Source organism: Limulus polyphemus, unplaced genomic scaffold (genome assembly GCF_000517525.1).
Source record: "Limulus polyphemus unplaced genomic scaffold, Limulus_polyphemus-2.1.2 Scaffold406, whole genome shotgun sequence".
NCBI lineage: Eukaryota > Metazoa > Arthropoda > Merostomata > Xiphosura > Limulidae > Limulus > Limulus polyphemus.
This window is the reverse complement of record NW_013666016.1, coordinates 10,498-23,246: the sequence shown is the minus strand read 5'-3', so window position 1 is coordinate 23,246 and position 12,749 is coordinate 10,498. Positions and strand designations below refer to the sequence as shown.

The 12,749-nt window shown below is 31.9% G+C and overlaps 1 protein-coding gene across 13 annotated transcripts in view; it reads left to right on the top strand.

Annotated features, from left to right (window-relative positions):
• The window catches only part of LOC106458029 (forkhead box protein P1-like), a 255,864-nt gene extending 244,226 nt beyond the window's left edge, over nucleotides 1-11,638 (top strand). For all 13 annotated transcript variants that reach the window (XM_022384158.1, XM_022384157.1, XM_022384156.1 and 10 more), the window contains 6 exons: nucleotides 2,722-2,798; nucleotides 3,339-3,440; nucleotides 4,782-4,915; nucleotides 6,401-6,515; nucleotides 7,609-7,808; nucleotides 8,090-11,638. In XM_022384158.1, coding sequence (XP_022239866.1) covers nucleotides 2,722-2,798; nucleotides 3,339-3,440; nucleotides 4,782-4,915; nucleotides 6,401-6,515; nucleotides 7,609-7,808; nucleotides 8,090-8,315 — 854 coding nt within the window. In that variant the 3' untranslated portion in view covers nucleotides 8,316-11,638. The remainder of the gene's footprint in view (nucleotides 1-2,721; nucleotides 2,799-3,338; nucleotides 3,441-4,781; nucleotides 4,916-6,400; nucleotides 6,516-7,608; nucleotides 7,809-8,089) is intronic.
• Nucleotides 11,639-12,749: the final 1,111 nt, after the last annotated feature.

Here is a 12,749-nt window from a genome sequence, read left to right as displayed (position 1 = left end):
CTCATACCTATCCAGTAAAATCTCTGTCCGTAGGTGACTCAATGTCTTCTTAACTCCGAGATGTCCTCCTGTTAAACTATCATGAGACTGACGCAGCACAACTTCCCGTAACTTTCTCGGTATAACCATTTGCCATGTCGTCACTTTCCCATCTCACTGTTGCAGGTTTTCTTGCCACTGCTGTTGTCTCTGTTCTTGTTTATTTTCTCGTTCTTCTTGTTTATTTTGCTGTTCTTGTATTGCTGCCATCAAATCTGCTAAACTGTAGTTTGATTTGCCACCTCTCGTTTCCATCTTCTTTTTTTTTTGTCCCACTCTCTGACACCAATTTGTTACGTCTGTGTTCGTTTGTTAATTTTCTGTAGAAATTATTTCCAGAGAAACTTTCAAGTCCTTTCTTAAATAAAACTTGCTTATTCTTTCTCAATTCAACTATGCAATACACTTAATTTCCACAGTCACTTTAACTTAAACTCATGCTATAATTCACAACAATTCATGCACTTTACTTACGGTGCTCACTTGACTCGAAGATCTGTTTCTATATCTTCAATCTCTCTATCTGCAACTATATCTCCCTTTCTTTATTTGCCAGTCTTATATATACAAAATATAGGGTGTCTCGAGACTTCAGGAACCTTCTAGATACTCATTACGTGTTACCAGCGTCACGTGACTTCCACTGTCGTAACACTATGTATACACCCTAACTTTCTATAAGCTTTAATACTAGAAACAGAGTATAGTCTGGATGGTTTGAGTGACTTAATTATCCATCAGACCACACCTGGGTGTCCAGGTATATTTAAATGTGTTTTAAAACTTATGACAAGGTTATTAAAAATTACTTATTTAAAAAAAGGGAATAGGGATTTTCAAAAAGTTACAGAAACAAGATAGGTAGCTTAAAGTGAAAATGCAATGGTAAAAAAAAGTAAACAAACAAGCTTAAGATTTTAACCATAGTGTTGACATTATTTGCTCAAGCTATAAATCCATATTTTGACTCTCCTAAATGTTACAGCTTTAAGACATGGAGTCAAAATAGGAACTTGTAGCTTGAGGAAATGTAGTAGATTATGAGGCTTCACATAAACCACAGACTACATTAAAACGATTGGGTGTCAATAGTTATACAACCACTGTTATTTGCTAGATAGTCAAATAAACATAAAACTACCATATACTATGTGCAATGATGCATTTAGTAATATTGACCAGGTGTTATTACAATACTCACAGCCATTTTTGCTGTAGGCTGGTGGAACAATATTAAATAATAATAAAGAACAAATGGGAGATCCATATTATGAACCACTACCTTGGTTCATGATAACCCAAGTGAATTGCCTAATGTTTCTATTATTCAAAGTCACCCAAGTGAATTACTATTATTCAAATCTTCTTACTAAATATTTGTACAACTTACCAATTGATCTAAGTCATTATGTAGTGCCTCAATATAACAAGAAATGGCCAAGATTTAATGTCATCTGTAAACTTTACTAAATATCTCCTTATTAATATCATTAATACAAATAAATAGGCAAAGACTCACACACTGACAATAAGGATCCAGTTTTGCTTCCTTTCATCTAACAATCCTAAGGTCCAATTAACTAGTACCTTTCTAACCCCTATCAACATCATTTTTCGTTACTCTTCTGTGTGACTTCTTATCAAAAGCTATTTGAAAATCTAAATCCACCAGTTACACACCCCTTCAATCGTTCTTCAACAAGTAACAATTGAAAAAGTTAATAGCATAGTGAGGCAAGATTTCCCCCTTTGTAAATCCATGTTAGCCTTCTCTTATGACAGAACATTTCAATAATGATTTTGCAAAGCTTGTTTTATCAGACTGTCTAGGATTTTTCCCATTATAGAAATAGTTCTAACTAACCTAAAATTTTCAGAGTAACTCCTATCAATGCCTTTAAAAAAAGGAGTGACGTCATCATTTCCTCAGTCCTCAAACACATCCTACCAAAATTAATATAGAGAGAGGCCTACATATTTGATTGTTGATCTCTTTTCAAATCCTTTTTATTTTATCAATCTTCCTACTTACTACAAGGAATAAAGATCTACATGATTCAGGTCAATTCTAACATTTCCTATAGGATGCTCAATGTCAGGAATGTTGACAAATGCAGTTATTTCATGATAGCTGTGGTAGACATGATATACATTTCCAAGGTATAAGTCATTTGCAGTTGTTTGTTCAGGAAAGGTTATCTAGTTAGTAAACAGATAATTCAATTCCCTTACAGAAGTGGCTTTTTAAACAACAGTGATAAGTTTCTTGGGCCACAATTTACAATAACTAAACAATGCTCTTGCTTTATAGATTTTACGAATAAGGCTTGCATCTTTTCAAGTATTTCTGGTATGGCATATCTAACTATTGTCTAGTTCTTTAACAACATAGAAATAATAAAAATCTTTGTACTTTCATTTTAATCCTTTCAATGATGAAGGTGTTCATTGAACAAATAAAATTTACTGAGGACCCAGTTAGTTAAAACAGCCAGAATCTGAGATTATTTCAAGTTCCTAAAATATTGTATATATACAAAAGAAATGACTTTTTAATGAAAAGCATATACAAAATGTTTTCAATCGAAGATATCAAGATATTATTATTAAACATGTGTCAAATATTAACCTAATATTTCTGAAACATTTAAACTTTTATTTGATAATTTTTCCACATATCAGAAATTCAGAGGAATAGAGAATTTTACAAGAATGCTGAAGTAAGACCACCTTTCACATATGCCTCCTTGATTCGACAGGTCAGTAAATTTCACCAAGCAGTATTTACATGTTTATAAAACAACTGGTTTGTTAACTTACTTGCATTAAATTTCTAGTAAATAATATGATACTGCTATAAAATGAGTAACTCATTTCTCTGTAAATAATAAGTGTATAAATTATAGATAGTAGTTATGATAATATATTTATTTTGTTAAATGAAAATATGCTTATTCCTTCACAGTGGAATAATGTTTGTTTATTTTCACATTTTACAATGCTCAAGACGTGCATAGTTTTTAAACTATAATTCTACATTTACACCATTTTGATAGTTTTTTCTAAACATTTGATTCTAAATAAATCAGTTAAAGAATATTGAAATCAAAGACAAAGCCACTGAAGTGAAGGCATAATGTTTATGTAGGTATAGAAAAAAAAAGAATTTGATGTAAATACCTATAAATGTACTTTATTACTACAACATATATAAAAATTAAAATGTGTTATAATGTATATACATATATGATATACCAAAAAATACTTATTATACTTTAAAAACTAAAACCATTTTGCAGGCAATTATTGAATCTCCAGAAAAACAGCTGACTTTGAATGAAATCTATAGTTGGTTTCAAAACACCTTTTGTTACTTCCGCAGGAATGCAGCTACTTGGAAGGTAATGTATTTCACTTGTTCTTCAGTGTAGAACATGCGTAATAAAATATATTATTGACTGTAATAGATTTAATTTAACATTAAGATTTGTTAATAGATATTAATGTCTTAATCCATTGTTTTCAAGTTTGGTGCTCATTCATTATTTTTCTTTATCTCTGTTAAGACTATATATTCAGTAGCAAATGTTTCTCAATTTATTTTTACTCTTTTGAGCTTGTATTTTCATTGTTAGTTGTGAAGTAAAAGCAGCCATTGAATATTTTGATATTATTCCAGCCATCATAACTTCATGATTCCTGTATAATGTATTGACTCATCAAACCAGTTACTTCACCTGTAGACTTGTATATGAATATTTTAGACCAAAGACTAATTAGTTTATTTCAGATAAGAAACTTGATAGAGCTTAATACTCTAATAATGCAATGTGCATAGAAAAGGTCATCAACATTTTATTACAAGTCCACTGGATGTCACAATCAAAAATACTTTACAATAACATGTAGGTGAAATCTCAAGTAATTTTGATCAAATTTTGTATTTTATCCAATAAGCTGTGTAGTGCTTGTTTGGTAAACTTTCATGTCGAATTTGTTTTATACATATCTAATTATTTTTTTATACAGTCAAGTACAGATTTTTCATAATAGTAATAGTCCATTGTTGGCTCAGCAGAAGCATAATAGTTTATATTGCAACAAACACATCACAGATGTATAGCTTTGCACTAAAACATAAAATAAACACAATAGCAAAATTACTATTATTTATCTTCATATGAAAATTGTTGTTACTAGTGTTTCAATTTTAGAAAAATACTATGAGCTGTAGGGTAAAATATATATATTTGATGTTGTTTTTTATTTCAAGTTTTATTTAAACAATATTGCTGTTTATCAGTAAAACAACAGAATTTACCCTTTGTAGAGTAAGGCTGTAACATGTTAGCAATTTCTTTTTCTTGCCTTGTTTTATTCAATATTCACAGCAGTGATGCTAACAACGTGTCAGAAAAAAGTATTTGTTTAATACAAATATCATTTGTTATATAAATACACTTAAAGCTACTTTAGGTAATATATGCTATTTTTATAATATATAATTGATTAGTATTAGTTAACTGTTTACCATCAGATATGTGGTGTTAGGTAAAATAACACTTTAGGTCATAGACAGCTCCAATTTTTATATAGGTTGCAAATTTGCATTTCAGGCTTGAGTTTACGTGTATGTTATATTCAATCTGATAGCAACCTTGCACTCAGGTCTCACCCAAATCATTCTTTACTAACCAAGAAGGTGTAAAATCTTCAAATATCTCTTTCCACTATTTTGTCAGAATGCAGTGCGTCACAACCTTAGCCTTCACAAATGTTTTATGCGTGTCGAGAATGTTAAAGGGGCAGTCTGGACAGTGGATGAACTAGAATTCTACAAACGACGGCCCCAAAGAATTCAGGAGCGTATTGCAGGGTATGTGTTTTCTTTTATTTGACAAATGTCCACTGTGTTTTGTGGCGCACTTTATAACATATTTTTCTCTCTTTCTCTCTTTTCCCTTATCTCCTTCCCTTTTTTCCTCCTGTTCTTTATTGCATTTTGATGTGTATTGGTATTTTTTTTAATGCTGTTACTTACATCCATGAACTTTATATCTGTTTTTATGTGCTTCATGATTATCTTGGCTAACTTTGCTTTGTGTTTTTCTTTGCTTTTCGTGTCTGGTTGATTGGCTTGAATTTCTTTCTTTTTCACAATATTGACTTTTTTTTAACTTTTCCACTTTGTTGCACGTCTCCTTTTTTGCACAATTAACAATGCCCATTTCCTTTGCTTCCTCCCGCATTCCTCCCCATCTCTGCACAGAATGCAATTCGCACCAATCTCTCACTACATAAGTGCTTTCTGCGCTGCGAAGATGACTTCGGGTCCTTCTGGGTGGTGGATGACCGTGAGTTTGTAAAGAGACGACATTTGAGTCGTGGCCGGCCCAGAAAATTCCCTGAACCCAACCACACCCTCTCCACACAGTAAGCTTACCTTTTTCTTTCTCTTTACTTATCTTTGTGAATGATACGTTGCTTTAATCTAAGATGCACTAGAATGCTGATTTGGTGCACATTGTGAAGTAGGCTATGCTGCTATCTAATCTATTTTAGTAGCAATGATAAAATCAACAACTTCATACCTGTACTATATTTGCATGCAGAAAACTATTTAGTCATATAATTTCTTTTATCTTATTTAATGTTGTGGTTGAGTAGATGTTATATTTTTGGCTTTATATTCTGTTTTTTTTGTTTGTTTGTGTGTTTATAGTATTGGTTTAATTTTATAAATTATGCTTTATTAGTACATGAGGCTACCTCTCGTCCTTTTACCAGTCTACACTTTGTCTATCTCTCACCTCTCCCCTAAGAACATTTCAGTTTAATGAAAAAAAAAGCAGACTCCTGTAACTGAAAATGTAGCAGATCTGCAAGTTAGGTCCAGATGGTGTAGAACTTCTTGGTTACTATGGTAATGTTCTGCTCTTCTGTAGTATTAGTGCTCCAAGCTATAGATAGAATTGTTTTATAATTTTGCAGCTAGAAATGCCATTAAAATGCTTGTAGGCAAAGCTTTTATTTAATAAGTAAAATGTTGTTGACTGAAAATCATTACTGTGGGTTTATCAGTGACCTTTTAAAATGTCTAAGACCAGTTGTCTAAAAGTTTTGGAAGTCATAGAAATATATATATTAGGAAGTTCACATTTTTAAAAATGCACACTTATTATCATTCAGAATGTAATTTTTTATTTCATATCAATCATCTTAAAAATATTGAAACATTTAAAATTTGTTACTAAATAAAGGCAAACTTTCCTGGAATAACATTGTTTATGTATTTAATTGTGTTAACAAAATATCAGGTACATTGTATATGCATATTATACATCCTTATTCTTTGAATTAGGCTTCAGATGGGAACTCAAACTACCACCACACAAGCTCCCTCTATTGGCCAAAAAAGTCCAACTCTTCACCAGAGTCTTGGTCTTTATGGCGAAAACCTTACCGCCTCGTTACAGGTAAAAGAACAAACATGTTGTACCTTAGAAATTGTGTGTGTTTATAAAAATTGTCTAATTCCAAATAAATTATGTTTTCTCATCTCTTTCTATTTTGTAGAGTAGATTTACAGGATCATTAAATAATCAATTTTTCGTCTCAGGATCCTGATACTAATATTGATTTCCTGTTTGTTAATTGTAGCCTTAATGGGCTTACATTTTCTGACTCTTTATCCTTTCACTAACATAAAGGGTTTGAACATTTATTAAAGTTTCCAACACAATATAATTTTGTAATTTCAGTATAGGAAGAATATTATACATGAATAACAGAAACCAGAAGTGTTTTTAATTTCTTTAAAATGTAATGCTATCTTTAAACTTTACAAAGCAATTATAGTTCATTTTATATTGAAAGATCCAAGCAAAATATGCTTTTTTATTTTAATTCAAACACAGAAGTGTTGTATAATTGACATCTTCATATTTAAACAATGTGTTTCTCTCATTGCTGGTTAGTTGTCACAAATTTACAATAAGCAAATGAAATCCATTATTTAATATACCCACAAAAACCAACATGTTGAATCTAGAATTCATTGTGATATGACAGCTGAGATCACGTGACGCTGGTAACATGTGATAAGTGTCTAGAAGGTTCATGAAGAGGCGAGTGCATTTTAGACACCCTCTATTCTTGTATATAAGCATGGCAAATAAAGCGAGATAATTAATTGAAAGGCAGACAGGGAGATAGAGACAGATAATCGAGTCAAGCCGTAAGTAAAGTGTGTAAATCGTTGTGAATTATAGCCTGTGTTTAAGTTAAAGTGACCGTGGAAATTAAGTGTATTGCAAAGTTGTATTGAGAAAGAATAAACTATTTTTATTTAAGAAAGAACTTGTGTCACTAAAGTTTCATCCGAAAGAAATTATATGGGAAATTAACAAACGAACACAGACGTAACAGTTGTTTACTTGACGTTAATTATAATCTATTATAAGCTTGTGTATCAGATGTTGGATTGAGTTGCATGTTGTCATGTGACCAAAGTCAGTACCTGTATGAATATATATCTTTAATAAACGGCAGGATTCTTTTACTCCTCAGGCAGCATTAGCAGAAAGTAACCTGGCCTTTTTGACCACCTCTGCTTCTGGGGGTACTACCTTTTCCTCTACTCCTACCTCTACTCCTACACTCACATCAAGCTCCACTAGCCCCTCTTCAGCTATGAACAGAGTAATTGAAGGAGATCACTATATGATGGAAATGGTTAGTCAGAATCTGAACAATGAAAGATCAAAAAGGTAAAATGCTAATAGTGATTTTTTTCATGAAATATAACATACTATGACATTTACATTTAAAATTCACCTTTTTTAAGGTTTAAATATTCCAAAATTATTTTTTTAAGCTTTATAATAAAACTGTGGCATCTTAAAAAAATTTATTCCTTTACTTAGTGAGATTTCCTAGTATCAGATAAGGTTAGATTAACAATTTAATAAAATATTTTAAATAACTACTTTAACAGCCAATGTGTTGTGATCTGTACTTGTGTTTAGCTTTTTGGTTTGTTCTCTTTCAGCCACACAGACAATGAAGTTCACATTAAACAAGAAAAGTTTCTTGAAAATCATCCAAATTGTGAGGACATCTCTAATGAGCACCAACAATCTTCATTATTCCATCATTTTGAGGAAGACAGTGGTCAAGGCCAAGAAGGAGAAATACCAGTACACATTGAAGAAGCTGAAGATCTTTCAATTCCTGCTAATGTTGTATCAGGAAAAGCTTCCACTATGTGCCCTTAGGACATATGCAGGGCAAGACTGACCAATAATAAACAACTACCACAAAAAAACAAAACAACTGACATTGTATATGTATTAGAAAACTGGCATAGCTATGTTTGCAAGTAGCATTAAGAAGATGCAATCTTTCAACCAATGTGTCTGGGCTCCTAGAGCAAGCTGTCTTGTTGTAGTTAGGGCAATTATTTAGATGAGAGCCAGCATGAATACCTCAGTGCGCCAAGGTTCCTTGCATTCTACAACTTATTGACTGCCTCAGGTGGAGATCATGTTCCTGTCAGATTTGAAATAAAACAAAAAACTAAAAGTTTCGTTTATATGTTTCAAGACTTTCAGAAAGTTGGTAACGAACTAGTAATTGCTGTGACCTGACCAATATCTGTTAACTAAACCCACCTTAAAGGAAAATCGTTTCTCTTATGCTGCAAGCAGTGATGCTGAAAAGTTTTCTAGTATGTTTTCTGGACATTCCTTGTGTATTATCTGTGCACTCATCCCGTGTGTCTTGTTTCTTTTTAACACACACACTACCATAGTATCCCCATCTTTCTACAAGATCTAGAGTTCAAAAGAGCAGTCACAGTACAGCTGAGCCATAAACATGGTGGAGTTATATAGAATGAGTCAAATAATTATTATTTTTGTAGGAAGATAGCTCTCTTATTTGTATTAGTTGTTTTAGTGTGTTTTTACACTCGTCCTATCTGTTAGGGCATATTACTATTTGTGGCTCATTGATGAAGAAACATTTAGACCAAATATAGTCATCAGCACATGATTGTTTGATATATGAATTTATAATAAAAAAAAATTCATGTTATAGCTTAGTTTCATAAACATGTTGGCCATTCCTCTTTTTTTTTACTTAAATATCAGTATACATTATACCATTTTTATAATATTGTGATGATTATGCAGTGGTCGTATAGATTGGTTTATATAATCATTTACGTTATTATGTCAAGATTAAAAAAACAGAAAATTACTTTTCTTTTTATCTGTATAGTTTGGGTGTAATGAACGAACCTTTTCTAGACTTACTCATATTCATACGAAAACTAAATTCAAAAACAAATATCATCATTGAGAAAATATAATTCTTTTTTTAAACAACTCTTGACAATGAGAAAGTAAGGTGCTTGGTGAGTGTGTGTGTGTGTGTGCAAAAGAGTACAACTCTGCCTTGGGTTCTAACACACAACCAGTGTACACCCGTCCCCCAATGTGTTTTAAAGATGTAAATACCAATGAAAAAACGATAGAGATCCTATGGTATTGGTCGCAAAAGAGTTTGATTTAGATTGCCTGAGTTCTAGGTTGATAAGTCTTCAGGTAAATAATCTGTATTTAGAATGCGCACAATTTGTGTTTTGGTTTTCTTAGGTTTATTGCAATGTTATGTTACTAACTTATATGTTATGTTTGTACCCGCATTACCTGATAACTCTCATTGTTTTACTTAAACTCTTCTGTTTAAAATCATTTAAGATACAAATCTGTAATGATAATTTATCATTAGCGACAAAAGTCAAAAGATCTCATCGCCTAGAAAACTTCAACGTTCACTAATTACGTCTGTATCTGAAAATTAGTATACATATTAAACAAGAAATACAAAGTCATTTAATAATGTTTAATGACTGTTCTTTCTCATTGCAAGTTGTATTATATCAATACATCTTTTTTTAAACGTTACAATTAACAGGCTGGACATTACACAACGACATTTTTTTATTCAACGTCTGTAAATTTTTTATAATTTTACTATGCATTCATATTTTCATTAGGTTTATTTGGGTAACTGACTTGATTACGTGGTTTTCAAACAAAAAACAATAGTTTAGTTATTAAATCTACAATAAATTTTGTATCTATATACAAATATTATGAATAATATTAATAATATTTGTATATAGATACACAATTTATTGTAGATTTAATAATTAACCTATCATTTGGAAAATTTAAAGAGGAAGAAGATTCTTTAAACCTGTATTCACAATTATGCTTTCAGAAAGTTATTAAGATCATAATGTATTGATTTGATTGTTCAAGACAGAAATGTGCCATAATTCCACGTCTTCTTTTCGTTATATCTTAACATCTTATCGACCACAACACAACTTTTCTTTACTCTGCAATGTAGCTTGATGTAAAAAAGCTAACGATTGTAAGAGTTATAGTACATTATTATGTTATATTTACTTTAATATACCTTTGTAGAATTTTTAACGTCACCCTGATGGTCTACATCAAGTTATTTAAGATCTAATAGAGGTTTTACTGAACACAGAAAAAAAATCTATATTAGTGTTTGAATGTCTCTTCTGTAAAATATATGTAGCTGTACTCGAAAGGTGAAAATACGGTATTTTTGTAGTTTAAAATAAATATAGTAATGTAATACATTCTTCACAAAAAAAAATCTAGTTATACTTTTTCATTTGTAAGGCTACCTAGTAGTTTCCAAGAATATTGTGTTTAATTCCAAAATAGCTGAAATTATGTAAACAGTGGGAAAGTTTTTAATTTGATATGAGGCATGGCATATCGTCTTTACAGAAGTATGGCAATCTAGTCCTAGAAGTGTTCCTGTAGTATTTTTTACATATATTTATATCATCAAGCCAAATCTTTGTGTGTTTTGTGGACTAGTTCTTTTACCTGTATGGTTAGTTAGTGTCCAAAGTGATGTTGGACTTTGGGTTATAATGGTTCGTAGGCATGTCAATCTTTGCATTTCAAGAACTGAGTGGAAATACTGTTCACTGAATTTCAAATGCTGAAGAGGGACACTGGTCTCTGTACTCTAGGGCATTGGTTCTCAAAGTGTGGTCTGCGGCCCACAGGCTGGTCCAAAATGCTACGGCCTAGGCCATATGAGAGAACAGATGATGTGAGATCGGTAGGTGGTTCGCGGACGAAAAAGTTTGAAAATCACTGTTTTAAGGAGTGAGGAGGAATGCTGGTTTGTGTTTCAAAGGTGCGTGAGGATGCTTGTTTCAGAATTTTAAAGGATAAGTTTTAAAGCATAAATAGGAATGTTGGCTTGTGGATTACAAAACGTGAGTAAGATATACTGACCTCTGAATTCCAAAGAATGAATAGAAATACTGCCCTCTGTTGTTTGTATTCAATTGTTATGGTTTGGGATAGTCAAATGAAGTAGTGCACTTACAGCAATAACTTTCCATTATCATTTTTTTTAGTAAAGGCACGAACTTGCTGCGTATTGGATACTTGTAGAATGTCTATTGCAGGTTAAAGCTTATTGTAAAACCTGGCAAAAACGACCAAAATAAAGCAGGTAAAATAGCAAGAAACGTGTGTGTGTGTGTATGTGTGTATGATGGTTCTTTCTGTCATTCGAATGTAAAACGTTCGTCAGCATTTCTCAATAATTCTTGGGATTTCTAAAAGTAGGTGTTATCAAGCTGCACCATAGACAACAGTGTGATGCGTTAAAATAACAATGGCGTTTACGTATTTCACTTTTGTAAATGTTTAATATATGCATATATATATATATAGTTAACTACACACTAATACACACATGGGATTGGTAGATTATTTCAAGAACAAAACTGTGAATTATATACATACAATGTTCATTTGTACAGATGTTCTAAAAACACTTTTACATGTCACTTAATAAAATATAGTACTGAGGCGTCTACTTACACAAAGGAATAATGATATTTGTAAATAAAGTGAATCAGATAATAAAATAAAAGGGCGATAAATGTAAAATAATATAATAAGCTACTTTTTTCCTAAGGAACACTCAACAAAACTTATCTTATAACTAAATAAAAAACTAGAAATGTTACACAAAACGTTATATAATTGGGTGGTGAAATATTTAGTTAGATCTGGAAGAAAAGTATAGCTATCTGAGTATTATTTTTTAATCGCAACGGATTATTTATATGGAGCTCCCTTTGAAGACGCCCAACTACCACCTCAAGTGGCTCACCTGTAAGTCTGAGGCTCATACCACAAAAAACCGGGTTTCGATACTGGTGGTGGGCACAGCACTGATAACCCATTGTGTAGTCTTGCACTTAACAACAAAAAACCGGGTTTCGATACTGGTGGTGGGCACAGCACTGATAACCCATTGTGTAGTCTTGCACTTAACAACAAAAAAACGGGTTTCGATACTGGTGGTGGGCACAGCACTGATAACCCATTGTGTAGTCTTGCACTTAACAACAAACAAACAAAACCTTTGAAGACTTCCACTAACTGGAATTTTTCCGAGAACAAAAAAATAAAATAATAGGTAATATTAATAAAATGGTTGTATATATATATAAAACTTTCACGTGTTTGTACTTCAGTTACCTGTTTTTAAGCCCGTAAAATCTGAAAGTAAACAAAGAATCACCGAATATAACCTTCACCAAAGCTGGTGTCCCAACAACGAATCCA